At 37.9% G+C, this 27,643-nt stretch overlaps 2 protein-coding genes across 6 annotated transcripts in view; one reads left to right on the forward strand and one right to left on the reverse strand.

Annotated features, from left to right (window-relative positions):
- The window catches only part of ZSWIM2 (zinc finger SWIM-type containing 2), a 113,911-nt gene that overhangs the window by 72,342 nt on the left and 13,926 nt on the right, over nt 1–27,643 (forward strand). For 3 of the 4 annotated variants that reach the window (XR_006339526.1, XR_006339527.1, XR_006339528.1), the window contains exon 10: nt 26,367–26,491. Coding sequence is in view for 1 of the 4 variants with exons in the window: in XM_043894786.1 (XP_043750721.1) it covers nt 5,003–5,020 (18 nt within the window). In the remaining 3 variants the exon portion in view is untranslated. Of the gene's footprint in view, nt 1–5,002; nt 5,316–26,366; nt 26,492–27,643 lie in introns of those variants that run through there. The other variant, XM_043894786.1, reaches the window with a different exon arrangement.
- The window catches only part of FAM171B (family with sequence similarity 171 member B), a 75,057-nt gene continuing 58,447 nt past the window's right edge, over nt 11,034–27,643 (reverse strand). For both annotated transcript variants that reach the window (XM_043894783.1, XM_043894784.1), the window contains exons 4-8: nt 27,483–27,641; nt 24,606–24,776; nt 20,511–20,627; nt 15,809–15,932; nt 11,034–15,565 (exon numbers count right to left, since the gene is read on the reverse strand). In XM_043894783.1, the coding sequence (XP_043750718.1) occupies nt 14,218–15,565; nt 15,809–15,932; nt 20,511–20,627; nt 24,606–24,776; nt 27,483–27,641 (1,919 nt within the window). In that variant the 3' untranslated portion in view covers nt 11,034–14,217. The remainder of the gene's footprint in view (nt 15,566–15,808; nt 15,933–20,510; nt 20,628–24,605; nt 24,777–27,482; nt 27,642–27,643) is intronic.

The following is a 27,643-nucleotide window of genomic DNA, read 5'->3' on the forward strand; positions in this document are numbered from 1 at the left end:
TGCCTTATTGATTTTTCTATCTAGAAGATCTATCCATTGATGTGAGTAGTTTTAAGGTTTCCTACTGTTATTGTATTCCCATCAAAATCCCCTTATGTCTGTTAGTATTTGTTTTATATATTTGGGTGCTCCTATATTAGGTGCAGGCTTCCCTTGTAGCTCAGTTGGTAAAGAATCTGCCTGCAGTGCAGGGGATCCGGGTTCGATCCCTGGGTTGGGAAGATCCCCTGGAGAAGGAAACGGCAACCCATTCCAGTATCCTTGCCTGGAAAATGTCATGGACAGAGGAGCCTGGTGGGCTGCAGTCCATGGGGTCGCAAAGAGTCGGGCACGACTGAACGACTAACACAACAGCAATATTAGGTGCATATATGTTGACGAGTGTAAAATCCTCTTGTATTGACCCTTTTAGCATTACATAGTGTCCTTCTTTATCTCTCTTTATGACTTTTGTTTTAAAGTCTATTTTGTCTGATATGAGTATTGCAACTCCCACTTTCTTATCATATCTATTTGCATGAAATATTTTTTCATCCCTTCACTTCAATCTCTGCATGTCCTCTGCCCTAAGTGGGTCTCTCATAGACAGCATATTGTAGGCTGCTTTTTTCAATCCAGTCTGCCACTCTTTTGATTGAAGCATTCAATATCTTGACATTTAAGGCAATTATTGACACATATGTATTTATTGCCATTTCAAACCTTGTTTTCCAGGTGATTCTGTTTCTTCTTTGCTTCTTGTTGCCTTTTTGTGTGTGTGTGGTTTGATTACTCATTTTATGCTTGTATTTTCTTTTTGGTTTTTGTAAAATCTATTGTATGTTTTTGATTTGTGGTGCCCTGTGTTTCAAGTATGTTAACCCCTTCCTATATCTACTTGCTTTAGGCTGATAGTCATATAGGCTCAAGTGAAAGTGGCTCAGTCATGTCTGTCTCTTTGTAACCCCAAGGACCATACAGTCCATGGAGTTTTCCAGGCCAGAATACTGGAGTGGGTAGCCATTCCCTTCTCCAGGGATTCTTTCCAACCCAGGGATTGAACCCAGGTCTCTTGCATTACAGATGGATTCTTTACCAGCTGAGTCACCAGGGAAACCCAAGAATACTAGAGTGGGTAGCCTATCCCTTCTCCAGTGGATCTTCCCCACCCAGGAATCAAACCGTGTCTCCTGCATTGCAGGCAGATTCTTTACCAGCTGAGTTACCAGGGAAGCCATTCTAAAAAAAAAAAAAAAAAAAAAAGCTATACTTTTTACTCTCTTTCCCCACATTTTATGATTTTGATATCCTTTTTTTTTTTTTTAACATCTTCATGTTTAGTCTTTTGCTGTTCCCTGCGATTATCATTGCTCTCACAAGTAGTTTTTCCTTTTTGATCTGTGTACTGGCTTATTTAAGTGCATTACTTCCCAGTTGTGATTTCCTCCTTCTTATATCTTCTTGCTTTATTTCTCTTTAGAGATGATCTTTCAATATTTTTAAATAATAAGTTTAGTATTGCTGTATTCTTCTAGTTTTTGCTTGTCTGAGAGATTATTTCTCCTCCTAAATGATAATCTTGTTGGGTAGATTATTCTAGGTTGAAGATTTTTCCCTTTCAAACTCTTTGAATATATTTTTGAATATATTCAAATATATTTGAATATATATTTTGAATATATCTTGCAATTCCCTTCTGGCCTGCAATGTTTCTGTAGAGAAATCAGCTGATAGCTTTTTAAGATTCCCGTGTAATTAACATTTTTTTTGCTGATTTTAGAATTCTGTTTAACTTTTGACATTTTTATTATGTCGGTGTAGGTCTGTTGGGTTCATTTTGCTTGAGACCCTCTATGTTTCCTGTATCTGGATATCTGTTTTCTCCTTTAGGTTTGGGAAATTTTCAGTTATATTTCTTCAAATACATTTTTAATCCCCTTTCTCTTTCTTCTCCTCCTGGAATCCCTGTTGTGCACAGATTGGCACACTTTATATTATCCCATGGGCCTCTTATATTGCTTTTATTTTTTATTTGGCTTTCTGTCTGCTGTTTTGGTTGGATAATTTCCTTTATTCTATCTTCCAGATCACTTACTCTTTCATCTGCATTATTCATTCTGCTCTTCATTGCCTTTAGCTCATTTTTTGTCTCAGCAAACGATTTTTCTAATTTCTCTTAGCTCCTCCTTTTTTCCCCTCTTACAGTAATTTGCATTTCTGTTAATAGCCTTTCTTAATTCTTTCAGTATTTTCATTTCCTCCTTTTTGAACTCAGTGTCTATTAGCCTGAAGAGGTCTGCTTCATTGCTTGTTCCTTCAGGGAAATTCTCTTGGTCTTTCAACTGGAAGTCATTCCTCTGCTTCTTCATTTTGCTTATATTTCTCTTAGTCTCTGAGCCTAAGAGAAACAATTATCTATTGTAGTCGAGGGGCTCTATTTATATGCAGGTGCATACCTGTGTATCTTGTGTGAGTTTAATGTCTTTTTGGAATGTGGGCTGTATTTGGTTTAGACGCTAGCCTCTCTTTCCTCAGTATGTGCTGGCGGTGTGCAGACACTTGGCCCGTGCCTGCTCCCGGGCGGGTGGGGATGGCAGCTGGCACCCAGTCCTGGGACTCCTGGCAACAGCAGTGATCAGCACCTGCTTCTGGAGTCCCGGGTGTCAGAGGCGCACACACCTCCCCTCCCCCGAGCTCACCAGGCAGGGTCCTGCTGCCTGAGAGCACATGCATGTGGAGAAAGCAGTGCCTATGAAGTTCCAGCCCCGTCCTCACACACCTCCTCTCCTTGCCTCTCCGGCAGGCCCACATTTCTTCCCGTCCTCCCTTAGCTGTGATGTATCACACCCTGGCCCCCTCAAACTGTATCCACAGTCCTCTGTCAGGGTCTGACTCTGAAACCCGAGCCTCAGCACCCGTCCCCTCCTGCCTGCCCCAGGGATGCGCCCCGCACGCTGGGGAGGGCCCGGGGGTGCCACCACCTGAGGTCTCTCTGCTTTGCCTTCCACAAACTGATCGCTGTGTTCTCTGAGGCTCCCCCTCTGTCCCGACTGATCTCCCCTCCTCTCAGGGTGGGGAAACATTTCCTTTTTCACAGCTCTCTCCCTGAGGTACAAGTCCCATCTGATTCCTCTTTGTCTTTTCTCTTTTTTTTTTTTTTTGCTTTGTCCTACCCAGTTACTTGGAGATTTTCTTGCCCTTTTGGAAGACTGAGGTCTTCAGCTTAAAGTAGCTTAAAAAGTAGTTGTTCTATGAGAATCATACTACATGTAGATGTAATTTTGATGTATTTGTGGGAGAAGGTGAGCTCCACGTCCTCCTCCTCCGCCATCTTGATCTGATCCCCCAAAGAAATAATTATTATTCCCACTTCCTCTGATCGCATCACAATGCCATCTCCCACAGTATTTTTTCCCACTTACTCTAGGAGAGGAAAGCAATCTAATCATAGAAAGAGGTGTCTGCGTCCCCTTACTGTAGGTACCCCCAAATTTCCCCAGTGATCTTGTCCCCTCTCTGAGACATCTGAGAAGAGTACCAGTAAAGTGCTCCTTGACCACCGCAGGGGGTGAGGTGAGCTGATAGCACCCTTCAATAACACCCCCTCCCCAGAAGGAGCACTTCTCTGCTTCCCTGTTGTCTTCTTAGATTAATGAAATGGGGAGTGTGGTGAATTCAACACCAGTTCTGCAAAAAGGTTGCTCTCAACCAACCCTTCAAAGAGATGGTTGACACCTGATAACTGAGGGTGCTCTGGACTTAAAACACATGTGTTTTATTCTTCTACAGACTTGAGTCTTCAGGCTACCAGAAAATCTCCTACTCAACATTTTGGTCCATTCTTTTACAAGTTTTAGAATACATTCAAAATATCAGTGAAGAGATCAAGAAAATGTTAATTCTTAGAAACAGTTTTTTTCTGAAGGAAATGGTGTGATCAAATACTTTTAATTTGTAAAACATTTTAGAGTAATAAAAATGTAGGAAACTACTAGAATGAGGATGTTTAGATTCTTTTGATTCATGAATCACTGAATAATGGGTTCATAAAATCCTCTTCTTCATGCCTTGCTGTTAAATTATTCTAGGTAGCTGAGTAGTTATTGCATTATATGACATTTAATATGAAGTATGGGAGGCAAACTATACAGGAGAGCAGCTGAGTTTACCCAGTTTGTCAAATCCCCTAAATAACTTGAGTGTTTCTCCTCTTTCCCAAATTCCTAATGATCCTGATTAAAAAAAGAAAAAGCACAGCAGTTGCTGTAAGGAGAACTCTAGCATCTGGAGGCCTACACCTTGATAATTAGCTAACATGGTGTTAGTGTGCAGTGATGAATCAGCTTTTAATTGGAGATAATCCAATTGGTTAAACAGTTGAATCACAAAAGCAATAATTTATAAATTTATAAGTAATAAATTTATAATTTATTTATCCCCTGATAATTTATAAATTTGCTCAATGCACAGTCATAGGTCAATAACTAATAATTTGCCTGGTTTGTGCTTTTCCTTTGTACCACCTTCAGCCTTACCATATTGCTGTTATGAACATTGTCAGAGCCACATAACACGAGGAAACTGAATGAAGTTTACTAGAAATGTGAAGAGTCACGGCCTGAACCCAGATCTCCTAATTTTTGCTTCTTTCTTTGTAATATATTTATTGAAAATCTACATTGTGAAAATGCAACATGAAAAAGGGGAAAAAATTAGTAATGAAATTAACATAGACACAATTATTTGCCACTTATTTTTAAGTAAGATTCTACTTACAAAAAATAAAATTATATTTGAGATGTAAACTGAAAGTCATATTTATGAAATTTAAAAGGAGACACCAAAGTCACTTCTTATTTTCTTTCAACTCTTCTACATATACAAGTTTGTTTGTTAAAACCTTATATTCTTAAACAGAGTTGATATTTTACTCATATTTTATTTATTACACAAATAATGACACCAATGGAAGTATTTCCTCACCCTCCTTACTCTTTCTTGACCATCTCACCTTTGTCTGTAGCTTCAAACAGCCGTTTGAAATTCCCCAAACCTCTACTGCCTGCATTGGATTTAACATCTGATCTGACCCCAAAAACCCAAGATGGATTCAGAGGTGCACAGGAAACCTCCTAGATATCCCACTGATCCTTTTAACTTGGAATATCCGAAAGAAAATGGCAGGTCTCCTCTCAAGCCTTCCTCTGGCCATCTAGTTACCCCAATAATCAATAATAACCATCAAATGAAAAAATAATGTGAATATATGTAAAACATGTTAATAATTAAACATTTCTGTATTTAGTGGTCACAAGTCTTTTAGAAGTTACTGAAGTCTCAGAAAGAAATGCAAAAAAGCAAAATGGCCATCTGAGGAGGCCTTACAAATAACTGAAAAGAAGCCAAAAGCAAAGGAGAAAAGGAAAGATATACCCATTGGAATGCAAAGTTCCAAAGAATAGCAAGGAGAGATCAGAAAGCCTTCCTCAGTGATCAGTGCAAAGAAATAAGAGGAAAATAATAAAATGGGAAAGACTAAGAGATCTCATCAAGAAAATTAGAGATACCAAGGGAACATTTCATGCAAAGATGGGCTCTATAAAGAACAGAAATGGTATGAACCTAACAGAAGAGAAGATATTAAGAACAGGTGGCAAGAATACACAGAAGAACTGTACAAAAAAGATCTTCATGACCCAGACAATCACGATAGTGTGATCACTTACCTAGATCCTGACATCCTGGAATCTGAAGTCAAGTGGGCCTTAGGAAGTATCACTATGAACAAAGCTAGTGGAGGTGATGGAATTCCAGTTGAGCTATTTCAAATCCTAAAAGATGATGCTGTGAAAGTGCTGCACTCAATATGTCAGCAAATTTGGAAAACTCAGCAGTGGCCACAGGACTGGAAAAGATCAGTTTTCATTCCAATCCCAAAGAAAGGCAATGCCAAAGAATGCTCAAACTATTGCACAATCGCACTCCTATCACATGCTAGTAAAGTAATGCTCAAAATTCTCCAAGCCAGCCTTTAACAATACGTGAACCATGAAATTCCAGATGTTCAAGCTGGTTTTAGAAAAGGCAGAGGAACCAGAGATCAAATTGCCAACATCCACTGGATCATTGAAAAAGCAAGAAAGTTCCAGAAAAACATCTGCTTTATTGACTGTCAAAGCCTTTGACTGTGTGGATCACACAAACTGTGGAAAATTCTTAAAGAGATGGGAATACAAGACCACCGGAACTGCCTCCTGAGAAATCTGTATACAGTCCAAGAAGCAACAGTTAGAACCAGATATGGAACAGTAAACTTGTTCTAAATCAGGAAAGGAGTATATCAAGGCTGTATACTGTCACCCTGCTTATTTAACTTATATGCAGAGTACATCATGAGAAATGCTGGGCTGGATGAAGCAGAAGCTGATAACCTCAGATATGCAGATGCTGCTGCTAAGTTGCTACAGTCGTGTCCAACTCTGTGCGACCCCATAGACCACAGCCCACCAGGCTCCTCTGTCCCTGGGATTCTCCAGGCAAGAATACTGGAGTGGGTTGCCATTTCCTTCTCCAATGCATGCATGCATGCATGCTAAGTTGCTTCAGTTGTGTCCAACTCTGTGCGACCCCATGGACAGCAAGCAGCCCACCTGGCTCCTCTGTCCACGGGGTTCTCCAGGCAAGAATACCAGCGTGGGCTGCCATTTCCTTCTCCCACCCTTATGGCAGAAAGTGACAAAGAACTAAAGAGCCTCTTGATGAAAGTAAAAGAGGAAAGTGAAAAAGTTGGCTGAACACTCAACATTCAGAAAACTAAGATCACGGCATCTGGTCCCATCACTTCATGGCAAATAGATGGGGAAACTGGAAACAGTGGCTGACTTTATTTTTTTAGGCTCCAAAATCACTGTGGATGGTGACTGCAGCCATGAAATTAAAAGATGCTTACTCCTTGGAAGGAAAGTTATGACCAACCGAGACAGCATATTAAAAAGCAGAGACATTACTTTGCCAACAAATGTCCATCTACCATGAGGGGGAACTAAGATAGCGGAGGAATAGGACGGGGAGACCACTTTCTCCCTTACAAACTCATGAGAAGATCATTTGAACACTGGGCAAAATCCACAAAACAACTTTTGATCACTAGCAGAGGACATCAGACACCCAGAAAAGCAGCCCATTGTGTTCGAAAGGAGGTAGGACAAAATACAAACGTCCATCTAGTCAAAGCTAAGGTTTTTCCAGTAGTCATGTATGGATGTGAGAGTTGGACTATAAAGAAAGCTGAGCACTGAAGAATTGATGCTTTGAACTGTGGTGTTGGAGAAGACTCTTGAGAGTCCCTTGGACTGCAAGCAGATCCAACCAGTCCATACTAAACGTGATCAGTCCTGAGTGTTCATTGGAAGGACTGATGTTGAAGCTAAAACTCCAATACTTTGGCCACCTGATGCGAAGAGTTGACTCATTTGAAAAGACCCTGATGCTGGGAAAGATTGAAGGCAGGAGGAGAAGGGGACGACAGAGGATGAGGTGACTGGATGGCATCACGGACTCAACGGACATGAGTTTGGGTAAACTCCGGGAGTTGGTGATGGACAGGGAGGCCTGGTGTGCTGAGACTCATGGGGTCGCAAAGAGTCAGACACAACTGAACAACCGAACTGAACTGACTGAAGTTAGGGGTTTCAAGGTAGTATTTATTTCACAATGCTGGATATTAGAGATGAATTTAAACTGAATAAATTCACTTTAAAATATTTTCTACATAAAACAAATCTTTATTCTCCAGACTGAAATATGGGGATATATAAATAAAAATTATTTTGTATATAATGCATATTGTTTAATAGTTACAATTCTACTTTTCATTACAGTATTTAGGAAATGTTCTTAACTAAGATGTTCAAGTATAATAAGCCCAGAGACTCCCAGGAATGTAATTATCTGGTTTGTTTTGAATCAGACTGTCTGGAGTTAGTCTAGTGTTTTAATAAGGTCTACAGGGATTAGAACTAGTAAATATAAGAATTATGAAACTTCTAGTCAACTAAAGAACATAAGAAGGAAAAAAAACACTAAATCATGTGGGAAATTTGAATATCCCTACAAGACTGTAGAATATTTACAAGCATAGCAAATGTAGGTTTGAAAAACAGGAAATATAGGGTACAATCAAGAGAGGTTTTGCCACCAAAGATTTGAAAAATACCATTTACTTCTCAACATGAAAAACTTTCCCAACAGAAATAGTCATTTACTATAGCAAAATGAAGAAAAATTGTATTGCAATGTTTTGACAGACACCACAGATCATTTTAAAATGTGATCTTTAAGCTTAGCTATCTTAGAAAGAAAAGTTACTTTTCCCCTAAGAAACTTTCCATGTGTATCTAATGATAATGTTTCTCCATCATTTATCATTGATTTTATTAATACTAATTTTTTGGTACTTAACATTGTAAATTGCAATTGTTGAGAAGTGAGTTTTTCTCTAGCCAAACTGAAAATGATTTTATCAAAAAAGTAAACTCACTGGACAGAGTCCGGTTCCAGGTCCACAGTTCCAAATTAAACAGAGGCTCAAAGTAAAGGCAAAAGAAAACAAGTCAAAGGAAAAACATTTGATAGAGAAAATGTATCAAAACCAAAGACAAAAGAAATTAACCCCAACCCCAGAATTGGTTTAGAGAGCTTACTGTTGGAATTAAGTTGTCTCACTGCATATTAGGATAGAGATCCATCTATAAAAAGAAAGCTAAAAGGTGATTTTATGAAGCCTAAAGAAGCACCGCCATATAGTTTAACATTTTTCCAGCATGTAGTTGAAGGATCCCCGATTAGCTGTCAAATACCTCCTAACTCCCTTTCCTTTCCTATAGTTCCTACACATTAATTTCCCTTGCAAATATGATGAACAACTCGTGAACTTCAATCTCTTTGGCAGCTAAATTTCTCATTGTGATTTATGAAATCTTATTTTCTATTACAACCAATTCCATGTGAGTTTGGGTCGTGCATGACTCCTCCAGGGGCTGCATTATTTCTGTTAAAACTCCATACTCTCTTAGATGGAGACCAGGCCCTGACAAAGGTGTCTATGGCCTGGCTTGCCCTTGGGAGGGATCCAAACTGAAGTGTCTATTTCAACTCCAGTGTTAAGGGTTATAATCTCCATTGTATTTTTGAGTGGATTCAGAGCACAATTCCCATTAGAACTGACCAAAGTTATTTCTGGTACCATATTTATTTATATAAGTTGTACAAAATGCCTAAAAACATGGAAGTCAGGTTGTGTTGTTATTTGGTTGCTCAGTCGTGTCCAACTTTTTGCAACCCCATGGACTGCAGCACACCAGGTTTCCCTGTACTTCACCATCTCCTGGAGTTTGCTCAGACTCATTGAGTTGATGATGCCATCCAACCATCTCATCCTCTGTTGTCCCCTTCTCCTCATGCCCTCAATCTTTCCCAGCATCAGGGTCTTTTCTAATGAGTCAGCTCTTCACATCAGGTGGCCAACGTATTGAAGCATCAGTCCTTCCAATGAATATTCAGGGTTGATTTCCTTTAGGATTGACTCCTTGACTGATTTCCTTTAGGTGTGATCTCTTTGCTGTCCTAGGGACTCTCAAGAGTCTTCTTCAGAACCACAGTTCAAAAGTGTCAATTCTTCAGCACTCAGCCTTCTTACGGTCCAACTCTCACATCCATACACGACTACTGGGAAAACCATAGCTTTGACTAGAGGAACTTTTTCGGCAAAGTGATGTCTCTGCTTTTTAATATGCTGTTTAGGTTGGTCATAGCTTTTCTTCCAAGGTGCGTCTTTTAATTTCATGGCTTCAGTCACCATCTGCAGTGATTTTGGAGCCCAAGGAAACAAAATCTGTGACTGTTTCCACTTTTCTCCCCATCTCTTTGCCATGAAGTGATGGAACTGGATGCCACGATGTTTTTTGAATGTTGAGTTTTAAGGCAGGTTTTTCGCTCTCTTTCACCCTCACCAAGAGGCTCTTTAGTTCCTCTTTACTTTCTGCCACATGTGAGGTTGTTGATATTTCTCCTTGTAATCTTGATTCCAGCTTGAGCTTCATCCAGCCTGGCATTTCACATGATGTACTCTGCATTTAAGTTAAATAAGAGGGTGATGATATACAGCCTTGATGTACACCTTCCCCAATGTTGTCCGGTTCTAACTGGTGCTTCTTGACCTGCATATAGATTTCTCAGGAGGCAGTTAAGGTGGTCTGATATTCCCATCTCTTTAAGAATTTTCTACAATTTGTTGTGACCCACACAAAGGTTTAAGCCTAGTCAATGAAGCTGAAATACATGTTTTTCTGGAATTCTCTTGTTTTTTTCTATGATCTGGAAAAACCCAAATGAACTTTTTGGCCAACCCAATACATGAACCTAAGCATTGTTCAACTAACTGAGCCAACAGCCTTAGTGTTATCATTAGTTTTAGGTTTAAAGCTAAAATAGATATATTTTTTTAAACAGGGGATGTGGGAGGGTATACTCTATTGTTTCTTACTTAGAATATAAAAACTGCAACTCCCAAAATATCTGTCATATTATCTGGGCTTCCCTGGTGGCTCAGATGGTAAAGAATCTGCCTGCAGTACAGGAGACTGGGGTTTGATCTGTGGGTCAGGAAGATCCCCTGGAGGAAGGAATGGTTACCCACTCCAGTATTCTTGCCTGGAGAATCCCATGAAAAGGGTCTGGCAGGCTACAGTTCATGGGATTACATAGTTGGACATGACTGAGAGACTAACACTTTCATCTTCATTATCTTGAAAAGTCTTCTCATTGAATGGAAAAATGACTTGTCTATATTCAGCTTTAATAGTCAAAATGTGAACTTTGGAGAACATGAAATACAAAGAGAAATCATGTTCATTATATAAACATAGGGTATTCAAATATTTATTTTACTATAGTGAGTGTAATCAAGAAAATAACTGAATATTCATCTTCCAGATTAAATAACAATTTAGGAAGGAATGTTTCATAGTTTACCCAAAGTAAAACAGTGCATCGGGTACATTTTTAGATTTTATTATCTTTAATGAACTGTTTAACATTTTTACAAATCTTCAGATTTTTAACAGTTTCCAGCAGTAAATATAGTAGTGATGGCATAAATACACTGAAATGTGAGATTCCTCTGAGGAGAGAATACAAAAGATAGAAACACCTGGAAACAGAGGGCAAAATGTCAACTCTAGTTCTGAGATGGAAATTAACATAGTTAAATTCTTTACAACTCTAGTACATGGAGAAATGAGTAACTCATTCCCTGTAAATGAATATGTAACTTTGAGCTTCACCTTCCTGGAAGTTTTGAGGGGCATTATTTGACCCAAAGATCCCCAAAACTTTTATGTATTGATACCAGAGGATTCAAACATACAGAAAGTGATCTGAAAATGATTGCCAAAGCAAAGAAGTGCTTTTATTCCTCAACATTTGTGACCTTCGTGGTATACTGTGTATTATAAAAGGGCGTAATCCCTATACAATTGCATAAATGTCATACAAATGGATTTTACAAATTCAAGATCATATGTATTCAAAAATACATATAGCTGTGCTTTAGTAAATGAATCCATCAGTTCATTGAGGGATAATTTTGCTTTTAAGTTATATCCAAAGTATATACAAAGGATCCACAAATGTTAACAATTTGTGACTAAAATTCTCAAGGTTTTCATTTGCAAAAAACTGTGGTGGTTTTCAATTTAAAAATTTTAAGAAAGTTGTGAATATTGCCAGTTTATTATCACTTGGGTTAAGAAAAAGTAGATGGCTTCAGCTCTTTAACAGGAAATTTGTGAACTACTCACAAATGAGAAGTTACACATTTTGGATCATTAGAAAAAGATAAATTACCTATACTTCCCAATTGAGAACAGAATGTGCAGTGTATAAAAAAATAAGGTTTTATTCTGAAACCAATAAAAGTATTTCTAGAAAAGCCCTTGGGGATACATCTTCTCATTTCCTTTTCACAAGAATGAGTAAGTGGCATACCTTAATGGCACACCCTTATATCAAAGTGTGTATTCCATTACCAAGATGAGAGACTGAACATTTTTAAGGGTGGGAAAAATATACACTTAAAATGTCAAAGTTCAGTATATTACTATATAGTTTCTAACTTCATTCCAACCTAGATTGAAAAAAGAATACACAAAGAGATGTTACTGGCATGCAAAATTCATTGTTCCAACGTGAAACACTAGGTCTATATTTTTAATAAAAACTGCACATCTGTTTAATTTGGCTAACAGAAAGAAAATGCACATTTAAGAAAGATGTTATCATATCCTTCTAATAAAGCAAGTCTATATCAAAGGCACTTCAGCAGAGCACTAACTCCTTAACCTTTTCCAAATCATTTTCATTTATGTCACCTTTAATACATCTTTCTGTGTAAAACCAGTAAGAAACTGCCTCTAATTTTGGACCTTATCACCCCTCCCTCAAAAAAGTAAATGTAGGTATTAACCAAAACGTTTCTCTCTTCTATGGATTGGGGTAGAATATAGCAAACCTTTACCTAGATCTTTAAATTCTTTGGGTTAATACAGAAAGGAATGTTATCTGACAATTATATGCTTCAGAAATGGTTACAGGAAAAACCTGGCTGAAGTCTACTGTCTTGGGGGAAAAGCTGTTGTCTTTTGCTGTATATCTATCTACAGTTTGACTGAAGCTAATGTGGTTAATTTTAGTTCTTACAACTTGTTTATGTGCCTTGGGTCTCTATGTTGCTCCCATCTTAATTAGTAGTGCATGAGAAATAAAGCAATTTAGTTTCATTTTCCCCTCCCCAAGGAAAAGGGTAAGCTGCTTCAGACATTTGCCTTTATGGAAATTTTAAGAAAAATGAGATGAGTTGATTTTAATTAACAAAGTTTCATTTTTAGGACATGAATGATAATTCAGAGTTGAAAGCACTTAAAATTAAAAACGGCTGTTGAATGTGTTCACACTAATTCTCTGCTATGATGAAAAGAATATATTACTTCCAAACCTGGAAAAAATGTTATATAACTTAAAAGCATTTAAGTGATTTAAGAAAAATCTTTTACTTTTCCTGTGAAATTGAAACTGTTGTTCCCATTTTTTAGAATGTCAGCAATAAAAAAATCTGGATGTATACCTGGGATCCTGAAGGTATTCTTGAATCTCAGGAGAAATGGCACGTTTTTTCTGCTTGACATTTCAGAAAAAATTGAAATGTTTATTTCCTTTAGCTCCACATATTTTAAGTTTGGATGTTTATAAGAAACTTTCAGTTCATTGATTTCTTAAAATCAAGTTTAATAGTTTAAGTGACCTTTTTTGAATAGAAGAAATATCTTAAAACGGATTTCAGTCTATATGTATCAGTGAGCCTTAAAGATTGGGGAGGGGGAGGAATGATTTTTTTTTTTTTTTAAAGAGTGGTAAATATTTTTCTTGACAGCTAAGCTCACTTCCCTTTTGGTGATGGGGAAGGGGGTAAGAAATTTTTAAATAAAAATTCAGTATCAGAACATTCATTTCTCAGATTTCTAGATAAACTAACACCTTTTTATTCTGTGAAGTTTTATCCAAAAACAACCAAAGAGCTGGCATTTCCCTCTCTAACAACCAAGTAGCTTCTTGCCCATCTTAGGTGAGGATGGAATTTACTTTTGGGTTGATACAATATACATGCTGTTTAAAAATGAAAGAAAAGGTGGTTTGGCCTTTGAACTCTAGAATAACATCAATCCAGAACATTTATCCAGTTATTTTCAAGTATGTGCAGTGGAGAATATAATAGTAACATTTCACGAGAGTAATACAGTTTCATTTCTAAATGTTTCACAGGGGTTGTCAAAGCAGAAGCAATATTTTTGAAAGCAACTTTAGGAGTATACTTTTCACTGTTATTCTTCAGAGTCAGGGCTCAACTTGATGACTGAGCAACGATTTTGGATACTATTTTACATTTTGAACCCTCAGATACTTCAAATTCATCACCCAAAAAAAAATAAAAAGCAGAGGCCAGAAAAAAGCATTTCTTGGTATCTTTCTCACTATTGAATTACCATTTTACTATTTACTCTGCTTGAGACATGTCCAGGGACCATGAGATTGCTCAGTCTCGGCTTCTTCAGAAGTTCACACAGCAATTTACAATAAAAAGCAAGAATAAACAGCACAAGACAACAGACACAACCACTCTTGGTGTTAATTTATGGGAATCAGTGGGCGTTCCTCTCGCTTCTTCCAGATGTTAGTTTTGCTATCTCTCTTGGCTAGTGGTGGTGGTCTGCCCCTTTTTTTAGTGGGGGATATATTGGCTTCAAAATCTTCAGCGGTGCTTTTTCTTCCTGGGGACTCTTCCCCAGGGTGCTCCATGATAGCTACACCCCCTCCATCTAGGATGTGCCTTAAAGCTGGGTCCTCTGGAGAGCAGACAGTGGTTCCACTTTCACTACTGCTCAGGTCTAAGTCTTCTAAGTAAAGGATCTTAGGCTGATGCATGCTTTTGATGAACGTTTTCTCCCTCTCCAGTTTTCTACTTGAGTGGTGCTCATTCATGTCCACCCCAGAGTCCAGACTCGTGTCATTGCTCTGGGCTCTCTTGCCCTTTTTCAGGTCTATGAAGGAGTGCCTCACCTGTGCGACCGGCTTTCCATCAAGAGACACAAACCAGGCTCTGGGGTGGGGGGAGGGCTTTCCTTTGGACAGTTCTAGGAGGGTCTGTTCTGAAATTCCTTGAAGCTCTGATGAAAAGGGAGTCATTACAACAGCTTCATTTAGTGTTCCAGGGACAGAAACAGATTCGAGGAGGCTGTTTGAATACCGGCTCCAATCTGAAGTTTGGGATGGCAAACTCTGTTGACCTTCCAGTGGGATGTTCTCTTCCCTGGCATCTGGGGGCTGGGCATGAGAATGCATTGGCATTTTCGGTAATGTCTGTGTAAAGTTCTCTCTATTTACTGGCTCCATCAGTTGGCCATAGACTAACTGTCCCTTTCTCGGCAGAGTAGCTGACTTAGCAGGATGCAACTGCTCTGGAGTGGGGAAGAGGTCAGATGTTTGAAGGATGGCTATGGGCTGGCTGTAGATGTGCATGATCTGTTCTGGAATGTGGGAATGCCCATATGCCTCTTCATTACCTGTGAGATACCTCTTTTCCTCTTGCGTATCACCTAGAGACGAAGACATATTGTTGTTAACATGTTTAAGTTGTTTGGACCCTACACTGGGCTCCAAAGACTGTGCTGGGTTTCTGGAGTAATTATTTTGATTAACTGACAGAAACGAAACATCTTCATTGTAGATTTTTAAATTATCCCGAGTTTTCACCATGGAAACTCTTTCTTCTGCTTCCACCTTGGATGATTCCTTTTTCTGAGGGCTGTACGAGGAGCTTTTGGCATTGAATAACTGTGATTTGTCCTCAGTCTTTAATGCAACTTTGACCGAACTGATGTGATTTATGTGAGTTGTTGAAGTTGTCTGGTCTCTTTTGAGGACCTCAAGTTTAGTGGTATTTCTTTCTCTTTTCTGTGGAGTACCACACTTATCCCTAGAGTAGAAGAGAAGGCAAAACAAAAAAATGTTTCAAACTTATCTAGAAGGTTTCACTTAAAAAAAAAAATCTGTTTATTTTATATATATATATAATGCTACTGTTAAAATATATCCGTCTTTATTTTAATCTATATTTTAAATATCAAACCATTGCTTTCTACAGACTTTGTAATACACAGAACTTACATGACACTAAAATCAGACAGTTTGTGTTCACACTCATTACTATTGTTCTTACCGGCAATAACAAAGAAGTACAGCAAAAAATCCAATGACAATGACTATCGTTCCTCCTAATATGGCTGTAAGAAATACTGTGTGGTAGGCAGTTATGTCCTTTGAATCTCCATTTATACCTGACCCTAAATAGTTCAAAATAAACAAAGAGAAAATATATTACTTTAGGTCAGACTTTCAACTGTGTCCCATCCTGGGTGAGGCAGATTAAAGATGTGTACACAGGTCTATTAATTTGTTCCCCTCCCATGGCAGGCTTCTCTGTGGATGGAAAATATTTTCCCTACCCCCGTTAGGCTTAATCAGTTGACTTGCTGTGCCCGGTGAAATATGAGCACCTTAAATGACTCTGTATAAATTGCCTGTCCTCTGCTAAGGTCTTCTATTAAGTGAAAAGTATATCCTAAAGTTTTGCTATTCTTTTAACTTAGGTTCTGGAATGAGAAAATAATCTTAAAATTGAACCAAGTCAATCCCAACAGTCACAAAATGAAAGCAACAAATAGAGAGCAGGCTTACTTGTTACTGATGGCTGAATGTTACAGAAAATGGTACCAAGATGCTAAAGTGCTGCTATTACAAAACTTAAAATATGTGACACTGGCTTCCAAGTCAAGCAGTAAGGAAATTGTTGCAGGACGTAGTAAAAATAGTGACTGAAGCTATGGTAGCAAAATGTTTGCTGGAATAAAAAATATTTCTAATGAGAGCTTTGTGCAAAGAGGTTTTGAGATAGAATATAGTAAGCGTTGATATTAGCCGCGTTCAATTTAAAAAGAAAATTTAAAGATAAATTTTAAAAGAATTTGCTGAAGTAAACAAGGGTGAAAAGGCTAATGAGAATGCAAAAATTAGGGACCCTGAAAAATCAAAAGTTGTAACTCCTTCAGACAGGACTCTAGAATGACATGGCGCCATGATCCCCATAAGCTAAGCCCAGCAGAAGCATGGTGACCCATTATTCTTCTTTATGAGAAAACATATATACAGTGTTGTGGTAATTACTTTGTTGTTTTTGTACAGTTGCTAAGTCACGTCTGACTCCTTTGCAACCCCATGGACTGTAGCCCGCCAGGCTCCTCCGTCCATGGGATATTCCAGGCAAGAATACTTGAGCGAGTTGCCATTTCCTTCTCCAGAGGATCTTCCTAACCCCGGGATCAAACCTGCATCACCTCCATTGCCAAGCAGATTGTTTACCACTGAGCCACCAAGGAAGCCCCTGGAATTAGCTTAACTGCAGTAAAAGCAGACTAAGCATGGGGAAGATCAGTGGAGGTTCTGAATATTCTGCATGAAAGGAGATGCAACTTACCTTGAGGTAATGTTTCAACATCACTAGGACTTAATTTTGCTCAGAAATGAATACAAGTCTACTGATTAGTCTCAACTGGATTCTAATGTGTATTTGGGGTGGTGAGACACCTGATTTTCCGCTCATCTCAACCATAAGAAAAAGTCCAGCATGAGGCTTTCAACTTCACCAAGGACGCTGGAAAGACTAAGGACACATAAAGACTTAGACCCTTTAACTTTTACATCATCTAAGTTGACTAAAGTATAGTGACATTAAAGGATTTGGGGAGAAGCGGTATTTTGTTTATGCATTCAGACTTCGAAGCCAGAATGCCTGAACTGGAATCCTGGCTTCATCCTTTCTGTGTGGTGTTGGGCAAGCTTCACTCACTTATGTCTCAGTGCACAGCCGTCATACTTGTTACAACGATTAAATAAAATATTGAGAACAGTGTCTAGCACACGATAAGCACTCACTAAGTGTTGGCTATATTATACCACTGTTGTTAAATGAAATGTCAAGATTATAGAAGAACGGGCACTCCAGTACTGAATACTCTCTTAACTGGTAACAGATAATAAACTGTTTATCATATTGAGTAGGCAACCAAGCCCAGCATCGCACAATATGACATTTCTTTAAAGAAAAAAGATAAGAGTAACAACTCTATCTGTAGATTACTATTTATGATCCAGAGCTGCAACAGAGTAAATAGTTAAGACTATAACTGGGTGAAATTCAAGTTCTTCTCCAAAGCATATCTGAATATACATTTTCACAATTGAGTAATGTAAGCAATTTTCACTCCACAGAATTCCAAAAGAACTCACCTTTGGAATTAAGAGGCTGACACTGTTATATCTGTCCCAAATCTTAAGTGTATGACAACAGCAGAAAAGCATACAACTGCATGTGTGTGTGTTAGTGTGTAGGTGCATGCCCAAGAGAGGTTAGAAAGTTAGAAAATTACAATAAATTTTCATTCTGATATTTGAAAATTAATGGTACTTATTTAATTCTATACTCAGCTATCTACTTACCTATAATAACATGTGAAAAACTAATTGATTTTAATTTCTTGCACTTAATATTTTTTCAAGGAATTCTAGAAATTGGTTTAAGATTTATTTTAAAAACATATTTAGTAATATTATTAACCAAATTATAGCTTCAGCACACCAGACACTAACTAGCCCATCACAGAACCAGTTTGATTTCACAGTAACATTTGCATCCTAAACTGTTTAGGGACATGAGTGATCCTCATATCCAACTCCTGCAATTTAGAAAAAGGAAAACTAATACTCAGATGGGTAAGGACCCATTTCAAGCTCACCCTGTTAATTACTGTCAGAGCCAGAACTACAATCAAATTAAAGTGATCCATATTTCCCATATGGACCTTTCAAAAGCATAACTGGAAATTATCTAATAATCCTACATTTCTGTTAGTACTCTGATTCACACAAAATTGTTCCCAACATAAAAGCTAAAACAAAACTTCTATTTTAGAAAATTATTTAAGCTTTTATAATTCAGTCATCTTGCATAAATGGTATATTTTTAGTGGAAAGCACATTTCTCTGTAAAACTCAAGTGCTCCTGAGGTCATTTTTGTCAGAAATGAAATAACTTGGATTTAGTTGAGTTGGAGTATTAAATATTAATTGTTCTTTTTCATCAATATTTTATAGTTGCAAATTTAGAATAGGATAAGATCAGACAGCTGGCAAGACTGCATGATATTTTGCACCACAAACAACAAAAGCAATCACCCTCTGGTTTCTGAATAAACAAACTCATAAGCACTACAATGAAACAAAAACAGACCATTCCTCATGATTATAATGGTTAACAGCTCATATTTCTTCTACTGGAATACTCTATTTTAGCTTCATTTTTGAAACAAAGTCTTGTTACCTTGCACGGTTTAAAAATGGAAGGTTGTCAAATGTAAAATGAAAATAAACTATATAAAAAGTTTCAAAAAACTCAAAAGCTTTCAAATAGGCAGCCATAACAAAGTGAGCCGAAACACTGCTACTGAGAAACGGATGTAAAATGTTATCGAGAAACGGATGTAAAATGTTACCCGTATCCTGGATCAGGGCATGCACCAGGACTATCGCTGAACAGCATGAAATAGCCAGGCTGCAGCTGCCTTTCAGCTGGAAGCCAAGACACTAGCTAAACCAAAATTACTTCTGACACAATTAAAGATGAAGGAGAGACATATGCATTCAGCTTTTACACTTTCCCTAAACTTTACAAAAATGACACGGAAAGTTTCGCTCTCTTTTGTTTTCATAAATACACAAGTCCACAGGGTAGAGGAGAATGAGAACAAAGACAGGGGCAACAAGGTGCTGACAGGGGGCGAGCTGACTTAGCAGGGCAGGCAGCAGGGAAACCACGAAGCAACTCAACTTACACCAGCAAACGCCCAGGAGGCCTAACCAGGTCCCGGCCCACAGTGCAGCCAGGCTACACGACAGCAGGTTAGAGTATTTCTTTTTTTAAGATGACTTAATGGAGGAGATATGCAATGTTTAAGAACTGAGATATTTACACAACTCAAGATGTAGGATTTCTAAGTACAAAGTATACAGATAGATTGATACCATGTTAATTTGATACCAGTTAAATGAGGAAAAATGAAACACTTATTTCTCCTAGAATATAAGACCATTCCTAGCACACAGCTCTTGGTTTTTGCCCACCTTCTGTTCATATGTCAGGCCAATCTTCATTTGGGCCATCACCGGTCTTCCTCTACAAACACTAGGGACACTATTATTTAACAGTCCTTCCTCCTCCCCAGCACACCCCCACCAAGGAAAATGCTCATGATCTAAGTCTGAAAATTCTTCATCCCTAGAAAGATTAGGGACAGTGTGAGGAAAAAACTGCAAAGGGCTAGGATCAGCTACCTTGAAGCAGCAATCTTCCAAAGACAGGAAGCAGGTCTGCTAACGGGGTCCTCTAGGATTCCTGCCTTTTACACTCTGCTTTTTCAGCCTTCCCTAGGATCCTGCAAACTCCTGATATCCTAATATATGTTTCTAATTATCCAAAATCTGCTCCTGTTGTTTGCAGTCAAAAGCTCTTAACTGATCTGGGTAGAATTCATTCATAAAAAGCAAACTAAGAAAATTCTTGATTTGAATAAACTTTGTACTTCAGATTCATCAGGTATTACAGTTGTAAAGGACCCTAGAGTTCATGGAACTTAATCTTTCCCTATATATCTGGAAAAAATGAAATAAAGCTGAGATCAAGAGACTAGAAGCTTTTTCCAGTGTAATACAGTAAGTAGCAATGCTTAGAATAAAATGGGAAACTAATATCAGTTTCAGCATGACTATTTGGATTTTTTAAAGCTTATATTGTTTCATTTTTACCATACCTCTAGTTCCTGGAAGTGGAGCTGCTATCCAGTAGCCCAAATGTGGTGCATCATATGTCCAAATCAAATGACTGTTATATTCCTTGACCATTCCCTGGCCATGATTTACCCATGCACCTAAAAAGGAAGGCAAATAAAAAGTACTAATCAGTTAGCTTATATATCCTGAATGCTAATAGGAGTTTGCTGATAGTCATGTACAGAATACTTTGTAGGATATTTTCAAAGATGAAAACTGTGACAATATATTTTCATAGGATAATATATATATATCATAATATATATTATATTAAATAGAATAATTTGATTTGTTATGACCAAAGGATACAAAATAAATATAAATAAACTTTACATCATATATAAAATCAACATAATTTTATATAAATATAAAAAGGGTATCTATTTAGGGAAATCATATTCTCCAAATAATGTCTAAATTGTTTATATTAAGATATGTCTTAGTGAGAACGTAATTAAATCCAAATTTATCAACAGATGGCTGTTACCTGCTCTGGGGTTCTGATTAAATGCTTATAGTGTGTGTTTTATGACCTTATTAATATTTTTTATTAAATGCTGTTTTGTTCTAGTATTGCTGGCATGGTTCTTTTAGAACCAAATGTCTTAAAACTTAAAAAAGTGCTATTCTGATTCAATTAAATATCAACCACAGAAAAAAGAATTCAGTAAAACCAGTATCTTTTATGAAATCCAGCATTACAAAGCTTGTTTATAAGTTTGGTCTAGGTTTGTATTTGGTTTACTGATCATTGTAATGATGTATATAGACAAACTTGAAATTACAGGAGTGAGTCAACCTGCTTTTTGAATAGTCACATTAAACTTAAGCAGTACATGTGATGAATCAATTCAAAAATTGTGCCACTGGAAGGTATATGAGAAACACAGGCTTTTTTTCAAGAGAAACAATCAGAAAGCAGAACTCAAAGCAGATATTCTTCTTTTAAGTGTCTTGAAACAATTCTCTCATTCAACAAGTCAGGGGATTGAGGCCAGAATAAGTCAAGTGACTTGTTCAACATCATATTGCTGGTAAATGGACCAGGTCTTACAGCTTCTAATCCAGTGTTTTACAGTACTATACCACTGTGACACTGTGACTTATAATAAGACATTTATATATATGGTCTTAAATCCCCAGTCCTGGCACAGAGCTCCTAAAACCTTGTAATTCCCTACATGATAAGATCCATAAAGGTGGAAAGAGTGTCTTGTCTTGTAGACAACAAGCCAATTTCAACCATGTCTGAGTTTATGTTAATGAGGTGAATTTTGGAAAGTCCCAGTGGATGGGGACTGGTTGCCAGGGGAACCAATTGCATGTACCTTTCATCCCCACCCTCCACACCCCTGTTGAGAAGGGAGAGGGGCTGGAGCTTGAATTCAATTGTCAGTGTTCAAAGATTTAATCAAGCATGCCTACATAATGTGGCCTCCACAAAAGTCCCTGAACTGCAGGGTTCAGATAGCAGAGCTGGTGAACATGTGGAGGCGCTAGGAAGGTGATGCACCCAGAGGAGAGAGCACTGAAGCTCCAAACTCCTTGCCCTGTGCATCTCTTTCATCTGGCTATTACCAAATTGTATCCTTCTATAGAAAACCGATAACCTAGTTAGTAAACTGTCTTCCTGTGAGCTGTTCTAGCAAGTTACCAAACTTGAGGAGAGGGTCATGGAAGCCTCCAATTTATAGCCAACTGTGGCAGGAACATGGCTGATAAGCTGGGCTTGCAGTAGGCCTCTTGAGTTGCAGGTTGTGGGACCAAGCCTTTAACCTGTGGGATCTGACACTAACTCCAGACAGACAGGGTCTCACTCAGTTCACTTCAGTCGCTCAGTCGTGTCCAACTCTTTGCTACACCATGGACCGCAGCACGCCAGGCCTCTGTCCATCACCAACTCCCAGAGTTTACTCAAACTCATGTCCATTGAGTCGGTGATGCCATCCAACCATCTCATCCTCTGTTGTCCCCTTCTCTTCCCACCTTCAATCTTTCCCAGCATCAGGGTCTTTTCAAATGAGTCAGCTCTTCACATCATGTGGCCAAAGTACTGTAGTTTCAGCTTCAGCATCAGTCCTTCCAATGAACACCCAGGACTGATCTCCTTTAGGATGGACTGGTTGGATCTCCTTGCAGTCCAAGGGACTCTCAAGAGTCTTCTCCAACACCACAGTTCAAAAGCATCAATTCTTTGGTGCTCAGCTTTCTTTATTGTCCAACTCTCACATCCATACATGACTACTGGAAAAACCATAGCTTTGACTAGACAGACCACTAAAGGAAATTTTAGGACATTTAGCTCATGTTGGAGGGTATAAGAAAAATACCCTCACATTTGGTGACCAAAAGTGAAACTTTTGAGTGCAGAATAGAGTTGAAAGAAGAGTTTGTCCCTTACAACTACCTTTGTTACTTGCTTAGTTTCCACTCTTTTAAAAATAATATATCTGTTTTTACCTTCTGTAGTGAATGTGTTTGTGCCTCACTATCTACCTTTTCAGGTTCAATGAAACCTCAATTCCAAATCTCTTTGAGAATATACTGCTCCCTCTTCTTAGTCCGCATGATTAGTTTAGGGCTCCAATCCCAGCTCCAACACATGACTTAAACCTAAATAAATCTATGAAATCTATTTGCAGGCCACAGACATTTGTTCTGAGATGGGCATGCAAACCTCCTTCTAGAAATGCAGTGAATCCAAGGGCTTGTGTACTAGCTACTAGGAAAAGAATTTCTCTATCTTTTGGACTTTAACCTGGGCAGTATAAAGTGAGAGCACCTACAGCCTTCCTGCCACTCCAAAGGGAAATCCTATTTTAGAAAGGTTATTAACACAGAAAACAGATGAGAGAAAAAGCAGGTCCTACAAATCAGTCTAGTCTGTGTATCGTGACTTAATCCAACACAGTTCTACCCCTGGGCTTTTCAGTTGTGAGGGATTGATCATCTTTTTTTGTTTGTTTTTTGATAAGGACGCCCACCTTATTTACATGGAAAAACAAAACCAAGAGAAGCAGAAAAGAAAAATGCATCCAGTTGCTATTTGAGGAGGTTAATCTCAGGAAACAAAACTGGTACCAAAGTATTTTTTTGGAAAATAATCACTCTTTCTATCTTCATATATATATACACATATATATATATGTACAGACATATATAGAGAATACAATGTGATTTATTTTCATGAAATTTGCATACATTTATTAATTGCTTTAGCCAAACTTTTAGATATAAGTTTATATTGCCTATGACCACCTGCAACGCTGGAGACCCCAGTTTGCTTCATGGGTCAGGAAGATCCCCTGGAGAAGGGATAGGCTCAGTATTCTTGGGCTTCGCTGGTGGCTCAGATGGTAAAGAATCCACCTGCATTGTGGGAGACCTGGGTATGATTCCTGGTGTGGGGACCATCCCCTGGCAGAGGGCATGGCAACCCACTCCAATAGTCTTGCCAGGAGAATCCCCATGGACAGAGGAGCCTGGCATGCTGCAGTCTGTGGAGTCACAAAGAATTGGACACAACTGAGCAACTAAGCATTAAGCACTATCGTAACAAAAACCCATAAGAGCCTCAAAATATAAAACATGGGAATGTGAGTAAATAATGCTATTTTTAAATAATAGTGATATCATTTTCTCTACAATTTTATTATACTAATCAAAGTGGGGCCACTTTTGGTCACTGATAAGGTGCTTAAAATTATAATATTACTGATTTAGTGCTCTACTAAAGATAAAACATTCATCAGTTCAGTTCAGTTGCTCAGTCGTGTCCGACTCTGCGACCCCATGAATCACAGCACGCCAGGCCTCCCTGTCCATCACCAAGTCCCGGAGTTTACTCAAACCCATGTCCATCGAGTTGGTGATGCCATCCAACCATCTCATTCATATATAAATATTAAACAGTAAGGTATATTAAAATTTAATATCCTATGTAAAATAGAAATTTGTCAATTGTACCTTAATAAAGCTGAAATGTTTTAGTAACAATAGAAACCTATTTCTAAGATAAACATTCAAATATTCAAAAAATTCAAAATATTCAGAACCTTTTCCCATAGTTCACATACCTGTGTTCATATCAAATGTCCAGGCAGGTATGTGATCCCCTGCACTGACATCATTTGTATGTAGAAGAGGAAGAGAAATTTGAATAGAGCCATCCACCTTTAATTCTTTTCCTCCAGAATATATTTTCACACATATTGCAGCAAGAGGAGTTAATTCAATGCTTTCAAAACCTAAAAACAGAAGACAGTTCATTAAAAGCATATGGAAAGCACGAACTGTAGTTATATATTAACAACAAACTAATATTGGCCTGAAATATCTAGTTCCTCTATTTCAACCAGAGTTATCCAGTGTAATACCAAATAGATACTAGATTCTATTTGAGGATCCTTAAACTATAAAATATATCATAAGTAAATGCTGTACTTATGTAACACTGAGACATTATGTTATGAGTCTCATGATCTAATTCTCTCAGTCCTCTGATTTAACGTCACTGGAATCTAAAAGTCAATGTTTTTTTGTCTTTAACTTTCTGTTTTACAATGGAGTATAGTTGGTTAAAAATGCAGTGATAGTTTAGGGTGTACAGCAAAGTGATTCAGTTACACATATACGTGTATCTATTCATTTTCAAATTCGCTTCCCATTTAGGTTGTTAACCAATACTGAGCAGAGATCCCTGCGCTATCCAGCAGGGTCTTTGTTGGTTATCCATTTCAGTAATTTGAGGTTTTTAAAAACCTACAAAACCATCAGGAAGGCTGCCTCTCTGTGAAGGAGACATTTGAGCAGTGGCCAAATGACAGGTGCCATCCATGCAGAGACCTCAGAGAAGAGCCTTCCAGGCAGAAGAAACCAGGGCAAACCCCCCAAATCAGAAGTGATCTTGGCGTGTGTAAGAAGGAAGATGAGAGCGCAGAGGGAGATGGAAACAGCATGAGGCCACCGAAAGGAATTCTAATTATCGCTGCCACCGAATCTGGTAATCTATCTTCAGTTATCAGACAGGGCAACCACTGGCTTATTGGAGATTTTCTGTTAAATGTAAGAGATTTAACCTTTGTAAACATCCTAAAATTCTATCCATAAGATAAGCGAAGTAGTACCATACATATTCTGTAGACTAGTTGCACTGGTAAGTAATGTACTGTAAAAAGTACCATGCAGTCTGTAAGTAATCATATCTCATATCAAACTGTAAAACCAGCTGGCTTTCTTAACTCCACCCCTCGGTTCTGTGCAGTGAGTAGCTTCAAATACTGAATGCGTCTGAAACTGATGAGGTCAACACCCCACCAATTTGAAATAAGACCAACTAGAAGAAAAGGAAAAAAGAGTCTGAAAGACAATGAGGAGACTTTAAAAAAGCATCTTCATATTCACAGGACTCTAGAACTGTGCAATCAGTATATTAGCCATGAGCAACATGTGGCAATTTCAATTTAAATGAAATTACCAACTTAGTTCCTCAGTGCACTGGTTATATTTCAAGAGCTCAACTGCCACCTATGGCTAACTGCTACCATATTGGGCAGGACAGAACATTCCCATTTGACACCATGGCTCTAGGACTTTTTAAAATGTTAGCAGCGTCAGGACAATTGAAACGTCTAATGAATAATCTCAAAAGCAGGTGGTAGAGAAATGATGAAGGGCAGAACATGTTATAACTTCTTCCCACTGAATCTAATGAGTCTTGTTCATAAAAACCCTCCAGGGCAATATGAGCTTCATTTGTGATAGTGTATATTGGTTACCATGCTTGTAATGCTTTTATTTTGAGCAACCTATAACTTATACCTGGAAAACTTTGGCAGGTGTCTTAGATTGGCTTCTTCTCCTGAAATAACACTTTGGAAGGGAGGAAGCACCCACCACTGAGGGAATGAAGGAGTAATACAGAAGGAGGAAGGAAGTCAACACAGGATGTGTTAATGAAGAGGTATGTACACTTTATCTACTCTTTTCTGTTGCTGGTTGAGAGCCTGCCTCTTGTGAGGGCCAAGTCTGCTTCCTGGGCCAGGGAATGCCCTTATGCAGAGCCACAGATACATGCAGTAGGAAACATTTAGGCTTGTAACGGAAGAGAGGGTCATCTGCCTGGGGTATCAATAACATCAACTATAGCAGGTAAAAAAATGCCTATCAACCATAACACCTATTTGTTTATTACTCTAATTTCTGACTAGTCCCCAAATGATATGGACCAAAAATCTGACTCACGTGAAACCATAAAAATTACAGATTGTCTGAGGTGATTTTAAAACAGTGGAGTTTCTTACTGGCAACAAGTGGTAGAAATGGTGGAACAAGTGTGGATGTACAGAGGAAAGATACAGCTTTTACAGAGGTCATTCATAAGTTAATTGTTAAATAAAATGTAAAATCCCATCACTTCCTTTACTTAGGTCATGACAGCCTTATGTATTACTACTGCTGAATCTGAAAAATACATTTTTTCAATATTTACCCTTTTACTCAAAGTATTTCAAATATTTCAAAATTTCCAACTGCTCACTCCAATCTACAGACTTTTTTGTTTCCAACAATTATTGACACTTCTGATCAATTTAAGAATAATTGGTCAAATCATATGTCTAAACTTCTTAATCAAATTTCCACTTTTAAATGCATTTTTTAAATTTGCAAAATTTTAGAGTAAACATTACCATTTTCTATAGTTTGCTTACCTCCTATGAATAAAAATACCCTGTAAATTAAATTCCCCATTAACTTGTAATTTATGCATAAGATTCTGATATAATCTCTTTCATAATGTACTAGAATAAAAGGACTGTCTATAAACACTTTAATAACTGTTTATGTTTCAAAAGTGATGTCTCCTCCAAACTGTAAATTAATATCAAACATCTAAAATAGTATTTGAATATGTACTGTTTTTATAAATAGATTATATAAAAATTAGGAAATACCTGACTTATTGAGAGTAATGCCAGTTGTATACAGAAAATTATCCACTTTCAAAAACTGTTGTAGAACTGTAAGGTAGCCTGTAACATTGCTAATATGATGGTTGTTGGGTAGTTTAATTAAGGCTTTTGAAAACTGAACACTTGGTTGAGATTTGGCATCT

Source organism: Cervus elaphus, chromosome 33 (assembly GCF_910594005.1).
Source record: "Cervus elaphus chromosome 33, mCerEla1.1, whole genome shotgun sequence".
In the NCBI taxonomy this organism is placed as follows: Eukaryota; Metazoa; Chordata; class Mammalia; order Artiodactyla; family Cervidae; genus Cervus; species Cervus elaphus.